The sequence below is a fragment of the Squalius cephalus genome (assembly GCF_949319135.1).
Source record: "Squalius cephalus genome assembly, chromosome: 7".
Classification (NCBI taxonomy): Eukaryota; Metazoa; Chordata; class Actinopteri; order Cypriniformes; family Leuciscidae; genus Squalius; species Squalius cephalus.
The window spans coordinates 14,886,195-14,894,920 of NC_137128.1; the positions used below are offsets into that span (position 1 = coordinate 14,886,195).

The window sequence follows — 8,726 nt, forward strand, 5'->3', positions numbered from 1 at the left end:
ATAGATTAATGCATAGATTAGTCTCATAGATTTGCAAAACTGAACTGTATGTAGGATTACTATTAATTAATTAACTAGCATATCTGGCCAGAGGTTGTGGTTATATCTATGGATATGTATAATCTTACAATACCATGCAAATCACCATAAAAAAAAAAAAAATAGTTCCTGACTGAGCCCCTAATGATTAAAGATGCAATTATTCTTATTCTTATTCTTATTTTGACAAAACATTTGGGATTTGAAAAATCAAAAACAACTGGGATTTGATGCTGGTTAGTTTAATTTCAGATAGTAGCAGATGCTGGAAGAGTAACATCTTCAAAGACTTCTTCAATGCACATACAGTATATCTGAATTTTATGAAATGGTGATAAAAGTGTCTTACCTTGAAATCTTAAAAAAACATATTTTGTATGCATTAGCATGAGGTAGTTTTTAAACCAGCATTCACAAGACATGAGACACATTGTCATTTCATATTAAATCCAATCCACTGAATAATATAATACAAGTGGAGACTCTCGGAACAGAATGGAAATGACAGGTACATATGAAAATGAAAGTGCACTCAACCAATGTGTACAGTGTTCAGATGAATAAATTACCATGTTTACATGCACACTGTTTTAGTTTTAATGTCCATATATGCTTCACAGCTACTGTAATGTTCCTGTATGTACCAAAATCATATTCAAATAAACAGACATATATTAATTTTGAATTCATTTTAATAATTCTGTACAGTCATTTATTTATTTTTCTTCAATAGCTTGACTTTTTCAAGGTATTCTTCAATGTTTTAATCTGCCTGCACTCACTGGCCTCACTTTATTAGGTACACCTGGGGCACGTTCAAGTTCAAAACGGTGCGCAACGTTTTGCTACGGTTTCCGGGTTGAACGTCATGTTTCCTGGAAACGGCGTGCACCGGTGTGCAACGGGGTTTGAGATACGTTTTCTCTTGTTTGGTGGGTGTGTCAGAACTGCAGTCCAATCAGCAGCAACATGTATATAAAGCACGCGGTATTGAAGTGAACTTGCACAATGGGTTCAAGGAAAGTAATTTACAAATGTGTTCGATGCAGCTCGGTATACGCAACAACTGAGGATATTAGAAGACATGTTTGTCGTAAGTTTTATTGTAAAAATATAGAATATCAACATAATGATGTAGTTGTTTATATTTTTAGCTTCATTGCAAGTGTATGACATTTGGTATAGAAATAAACAATGGTAATTAAGTGCTTTTCCTAAAAATGAGAAAGAAAATACAGGGTATTAAAACAGTATGAACTACAAATAAAGTCAGTATGTGAGGCTAAATAGATGTGTTTTAGTCTGAATTAGGTAAGATGTGTGCTTCCATTTCAGTTTCAGCAATCCCTTCACTCGATTGGGATGTTCTCTTTTGTTCTGGGCGGCAAGTGCAGTAACTGTAACATCGGGCATATTTTGTAGTATTAAACACATATTTATCCGGAATTCAACAGACTCCTAAAATTCTTCACAAAGAACACAAAGAATGGCCTTCTCAGCTGCCATAGTTGCAACTCTTGCGTCATCAGAACAGTGTGTTCAACGCATCACCGTTTTTGTTTAAAAAACGTTGTGCAACGTTTTGTCGGGGCTGAACGCAGCCCTGTTCAACTGCACATTAATGCAAATATCTAATCAGCCAATCACATGGCAGCAACTCAATGCATTTAGGCATCTAGACATAGTCAATATGACCTGCTGAAGTTCAAATTGAGCATCAGAATGGGGAAGAAATGTGATTTAAGTGACTTTGAACGTGGCATGGTAGTTGGTGCCAGATGGGCTGGTCTGAGTATTTCAGAAACTGTTGATCTACTGGGATTTTCACGCACAACCATCAGTAGGGTTTACAGAGAATAGTTTGAATAATAGAAAATATCCAGTGAGAGGCAGTTCTGTGGGTGAAAATGCTTTGATGATGCCAGAGGTCAGAGGTGAATGGCCAGACTAGTTTGAGTTGACAGAAAGGTAGTAGTAACTCAAATAACCACTTGTTACACCCGAAAAGTATGCAGAAGAGCATCTCTGAACGCACAACCTTGAAGCAGACGGGCAACAGTAGCAGAAGAAACACACCTGTGTCACTCCTGTCAGCTGAGAACATGAAACTGAGGCTACAATTCACACGGCCTCACCTAAACTGGACAAAAAAAGATTGGAAAAACGTTGCAATTTCAATTTCGGCTGTGACATTCAGATGTTAGGGTAGAAATTTGGCCTAAACAACATGAAACCATGGATCACAAAGCTCAAATAATCTCAAACTGGTTTCTTGAGCATGACAGTGAGTTACTAAACTCAAATGGCCTCCACAGTCTCCAGATCTCAATCCAATAGAGCACCTTTGGGATGTGGTGGAAAGGGAGATTCATATCATGAATGTGCAGCTGACAAATCTACAGAAACTGTGTGATGCTATCATGACAATATGGATTAAAATCTCTAAAGAATTTTTCCAGCACCTTGTTGAATCTATGTCACAAAGAATTAAGGTAGTTCTGAAGTCAAAAGGGGGTTTAACCCGGTACTAGAAAGATGTACGTAAAAAAGTGGCCAGTGAGTGTTTATGAACTGTGGGTACTTCAAATGAATTATTTACATGAAACAGAATTTCTATTAATATTTATAAATCTTTATAAATCAAATTCAGATTATTCCGATTCTGAATATGACCACATTTCAGTGGTTCCATTTCGAATGGAACTCAAAGCCATGGTTTGACGCACAGGCATGTTCTGTTGTCTAAAGCACGTGTTTACACACGCCAATCTGTGATTGGCTGAACGTGATGACATAGTGACGCGGCGTAATACATTACTGAAACTATAAATAGACATGTCGCATAGACATGCCAGCTTTGTCTTCAGAAGCCGCTTGTGTTTGCAAAACAAACTGTCTGTGTGTGGCGTGTGCCACAGGAGCAGGGCCGGCACCACCAAAAGGGTTGTGCCCCCTCAGATCTGGGCCCGTATCCCTAAAGAATTTTTGTGCAAAAAGTGGCTCCTAGCGGCCAAATTCTAAGAAAATTCTCAGAGTCATGACGTTTTCTTAGAATTTCCCCTAAAAGTGACACGAAAATCCCAGTTAATATAAAAGCTATTCCTCAAGATTCCTAGCGCTTAAAAGGGCTCCTTTATAAATAAGCCTTCATAAATAGACCAGCCAGCAATCACAGACATTGATAAAAGCTGAGCCGTGTTACCCTCGTTAAGACCACACTGAGTTGTAACGTTGCAATTTCTACTTCATTAAGGACAGCCCCTTGAGATAGGCCATCTTGTTTTCAATGGGGTCCATATGGGAGTGAAAGTACAAAATATGCCAGCTAGGATATTAATATGAGCAAATAAGACACGAATCATTATTTGAACAGGGTGTAATGAGCTTAAGTTTTCACATATTTTAGATTCTAATGTTAGGCTATAACCCCTACAGCTTACTATTCATTTTCCAGATATTTTCTTGAATGTGAAATATTATTTACAATTACAGTCTGCATAAGATTAGAGTGTATAATTATGTTTATTGATTTGAGGGTACATCCTTTGCTCATTATCACCAAAAGTTCATTTTCATCAAACTTGTAGGATCAACCAATCACGGCTTTTGAAATGATGACTCATACCTAGCAACGGGGTCAACCACACCTCCTCACTAAGATAGGATTTTCCATCCATTCCTTGCTCAGAGTTCACTGAAAATGTTCTGGAATCACTTCTAAGCTAAAACTCCTGGCAAGGAATTTTTAGGTTAAGTTAGGAGCTCTCTGAGAGGATTCTCAGAATCTTTAGGGATACGGGCCCTGATTTGCATCAACCATCAATATTAGCATTTTTGTAATAAGAGAGTGTTGCCTGGTGGCTAATGGCTGGCAAGTGATGTCACACACATGGTTTCAGACACATATAATAAATAAATATGGCTTGGATGCTACAAAGACTAAAAGATGAAAACTAAAAGATGTTTGTCCAATCTACATTCCTATCCACATCAGCTGTGGCAACCAGTGTTATGTGGTCTGCAGGGGATTTGTTTTGATGCTGATGGAGAGCGAAAGTTTATGACTCCTGTAATTGTAAAGTTATAAATTCTTGAATGCATTTTTTATACTGTTGCTCGGTGTGACTCTGAGGGTGAGGGTATTGACCTGACTGGCCAAGAACTCCTTGAGACTCTCTCATCTCCTCGTTCATCTTGGCCAAACGTAACCTTAGAGTCGAAGGAAAGAAAAACAATATTTGAAGTTAGGTTCCATCACACATTGGCATGATTTTTTTTTATTTTTTTATTCTTTGATTAAGAAGCAGGAAGCAGTTTGTGGTGTGAGACGTACAAAGTGACAATGTCTGCATTGGCGGCCTCCACTGCAATGGACAGCGGACTTCTGTTATCAGCGTCCACAGTGTTTTGCTTGGCCCCTCGTTTTAGGAATAGACATACTTGACTGACACCACATCAACACAGGAAAAGACTGTTAGTTATTTTAATAAGATAAAATAAAAAATAAAAACATAGCAAATTAGGGCAGTCAATAGATTCAATGAATTGATCATGTAGTTTTTTATTTGTAGCTTTGTTTTTTATTTATTATATATTAGGGATGTAAAAAGTACCAGTACTTCAAGATCCAAATTTATAATGTAATAAAAATGTAATGTTACTGGGACTCCTGTCACTGCAGTCTCAAATGCAATGTCCGGTTTCACAGACAAGGCTTAAGCCTAGTCCCAGACTAAAATGCATGTTTGAGCTGTTTTAACTGAAAGCAACTTGCACTGACATATGGCAGTGCCTTTGTTTTGTCTCAAGAAACACACCATTAATGTTTTTTTTTTTTTCTAAGGCATGTTAATAAAAGCTACTTAAATGTCCTAATTTAATAATAGACCTATTATTCGTGAAAATAATAAGCAGTAAACAAAGCGACAAAGCGGTTTTTTTAGGGATGACCTTATTATGCACAACATTTTATAATGGGAACATTATAAACGGTAACATCTTTGTTAATCCTGGAACAACACTGCAGTCAACCAATCAGATTTGAGGGACAAGTTTACTGAGATAAAATAATAAGACAAGTTTAGGACAAGTTTACTGAGATAAAATAATAATGTCAAGTTTAGGCTTACAACCAGGGTTAGGTGTTTCTACATCAGTGTCATTGTCCCTCTAATTTTAGGAATTACTTATGGGTAGGGATATGGTTATGATTACATTTTCAGACAGGACTGTTGTTCCAGGATCAGAAAAATATGTTGACCCAGGAACTTTGCAAAATAAGGACGTGCATTATCATAGTTGCAAATAGTTGTGCTGTTTAATGTAGTTTAGTAAATAGGATGGTGTCATTTTTCAGGATTCTCTGATAAACAGAACATGCGAAGAACAGCATTTATTTGAAATCTTTTGTAACATTATCAATGTCTTTACTGTAATTTTTTATCAATTAAATGCATCTTTGCAGAATAAAATTATACATTTTTCAAACATACAAAATCATAGTGATCCCAAACGTTTGAACAGTAATGTTTATATTTAACTTTTTTAATAAAAGAGTACCTTTAAAACATTTACTGCATTATCTATTGTACATCATAATTATGTTTTTTTTTTTAGCTTTTGAAAAGTTATAGATATATAACTACCCAGTATGACCCAGTATGGTGGCATGATGCAATGGTCCTCTGCCACGAACGTCCTGCTGGTCCACACTGGCAGCATTTTGAAGTAGGAACTCACAGGTGATCAGAGAACCCTGGACACACAAATATATAAAGACATATTCAGTAGAAGTTTAAGTTCATTAAAGTGTTTAACAGTACTTTAACCGAACTACTGCATGCAACTGCCTACAGATCCCTTTGGTCTAAATCATCTTTATGTATTGTCATTTGTCCCACAAGTACTGACCCCTTGTACGGCTTGTATTAGTGGAGTCCGATTGCTGTCTTCTCCATTGACCCAGTTGACATCAGCTCCATGAGCCAGTGCCTGCACCATGTCTGTAAGGCTGCAGGCACAGGACGCCCAGTACAGTAGACTACCAGCAGAGTAATCAGTCAGCTCAGTGAACACAGTAGGACGGTCTGCCTGATTCATGGGCATGGGTGACTCAGACTCTTGGAGCTCTGAAACACAATTACACAAAATATCAATGGTATTTTAAAAAGCATTGACTCTTGGCCCCGGAAATGTTGCCATGATAGAAAAAGCATTGACTTTTTGTAGTCACATTATTTGATAGATTTACCTCTACATACATATACTTTTTTATAAATACAGGATACATATGGACACTTTTTTAGTATAAACAAAAAAAGGTAGCACTTTATTTTACAGTCAAGTCACATTTATTTATATAGTGCTATACAACACATTGTTTTGGCAGATTATTAGCTTCAAAGCAACAAAAAAGAGAATGAGGCCCCCACTAGAGGCCCCCATTGCTTTTCTTGTTGGTTTTCCATCTCTGTTATTATGTTCGAGTATGAAGGTATGAGGTAGATGGCGGTATGGCAACACTGAGCAGTGATTTAAACATGGGAATTGTACGGTGCACATTTTAGGACATCCTCAGACCTCAGACATATGAAGACAAGGCATCATGCCTCAGACTAAAAGGCTTCAGTCATTGGACAAAACGGCATCGCGCCTCAGACTGAAAAGCTTCAGGTCTCAGGAAAAACAATGTCAGGTGTCAGGTCTCGTACAATTAGGCATCAGACGAAACAGCCTCAGACAAAAAGGCATCAGACATAAAGGCATCAGACAAAAAGGCATCAGACTAAAAGGCATCGGACGAAAAGGACTCAGACTAAAAGGCATCAGACAAAAAGGCATCAGACTAAAAGGCATCAGACGAAACGGACTCAGACTAAAAGGCATCAGACATAAAGGCATCAGACGAAACGGACTCAGACCAAAAGGCATCAGACATAAAGGCATCAGACGAAACGGACTCAGACTAAAAGGCATCAGACATAAAGGCATCGGACGAAACGGACTTCGGACTTTGGAGGTTCGCATTGCCCCGCCCCATGGGACAGCATAGCTCGAAAGAACGCTTTACTTGATACATTTCTGAAGTCTCTAAGGTTGATTAAAAACAAGAAAAGTGACAGATTCTTGAAATATTATGAAGATATTTTTGACAATACCACTGATGCATAATGTTTCCTCTTTGTATGTCTTTTATTTATTTATTTATTTTATATATGTGAAGCTTTACATATACTTGATATAATTTAATTCCTGTAGAAGTTATATGTCCTTTATATCCGCTTGTTATCTTATACATATTCAATAAAAGTAAAAGAAAAAAAAAAAAACGCTTTACTTCACTATAGTTTGCCAACATGCAAGCTATAGTTGAAATATGTCATCTAACTTTTTAAACGTGCAAATAAAACTCGTGAAATGCATGTTCTCTTCTGCATACAGCATAATTAGTGTAACATTTAATTAAAGCATATATATATATATATATAGCCTATATATATACATATATATACACATTATATATATATATATATATACATATATATTATATGCTTTAATTAAATGTTAAAACATGCACTCGCGAAATGCATGTTCTCTTCAACATAATTAGTGTATATATGCAGTACAGGCCAAAAGTTTGGAAACATTACTATTTTTAATGTTTTTGAAAGAAGTTTCTTCTGCTCATCAAGCCTGCATTTATTTGATCAAAATGTAATATTGTGATATATTATTACAATTTAAAATAATTGGTTTTAAATTTATTATACTTTAAATTATCATTTATTTCTGTGATGCAAAGCTGAATTTTCAGCATTATTACTCCAGTCTTCAGTGTCACGTGACATCCAGTCTATCACATGATCCTTTAGAAATCATTCTAATATTCTGATTTATTATGAGTGTTGGAAACAGTTCTGCTGCCTAATATATTTGATGAATAAAAGGTTAAAAAGAACTGAATTTTTTTTTTTTTTTACGTTTTATTCATCAAAGTATCCTAAAAAAGTATCACAGGTTATGAAAAAAAATTAAGAAAATTAAAAAAATTAAAAATTATATACATATAATATATACATAGCATATATATATATATATATATATATATATATATATATATATATATATATATATATATATATATATATATATATATATATATGCTATGTATATATTATATGCTTTAATTAAATGTTAAAACAGTGTTAAAATCACTGCTTAAAATCACTGCTTTATTGAAATGTTACACTAATTAAGTTGTTTACAGAAGAGAACATGCATTTCGCAAGTTTTATTTGCACATTTAAAAACTTAGATGCCTTATTTCAACTAGCTAGTTTGTATGTTGGCAAACTATCATGGAGTTAAAGCATTCTTTCGAGCTATGAACCGCGTACATGTGACGTCATATGGGGCGGGGCAATGCGAATTTTCAAACTCCATCTGAGTCCGTTTCGTCTGATGCCTTTATGTCTGATGCCTTTTAGTCTGAGTCCGTTTCGTCTGATGCCTTTTGGTCTGAGTCCGTTTCGTCCGATGCCTTTATGTCTGATGCCTTTTAGTCTGAGTCCGTTTTGTCTGATGCCTTTTTGACTGATACCTTTTTGTCTGATGCCTTTTCGTCCGATGCCTTTTAGTCTGATGCCTTTTTGTCTGATGCCTAATTGTACGAGACCTGACACCTGACA

At 35.9% G+C, this 8,726-nt stretch overlaps 1 protein-coding gene across 1 annotated transcript in view; it reads right to left on the bottom strand.

The window, feature by feature from the left end:
* Positions 1-268: 268 nt before the first annotated feature.
* Positions 269-8,726, bottom strand: part of acap2a (ArfGAP with coiled-coil, ankyrin repeat and PH domains 2a) — a 220,598-nt gene continuing 212,140 nt past the window's right edge. Inside the window, exons 21-24 of the mRNA XM_079875651.1 lie at positions 5,950-6,167; positions 5,685-5,794; positions 4,373-4,483; positions 269-4,248 (exon numbers count right to left, since the gene is read on the bottom strand). Coding sequence (XP_079731777.1) covers positions 4,098-4,248; positions 4,373-4,483; positions 5,685-5,794; positions 5,950-6,167 — 590 coding nt within the window. The 3' untranslated portion in view covers positions 269-4,097. The remainder of the gene's footprint in view (positions 4,249-4,372; positions 4,484-5,684; positions 5,795-5,949; positions 6,168-8,726) is intronic.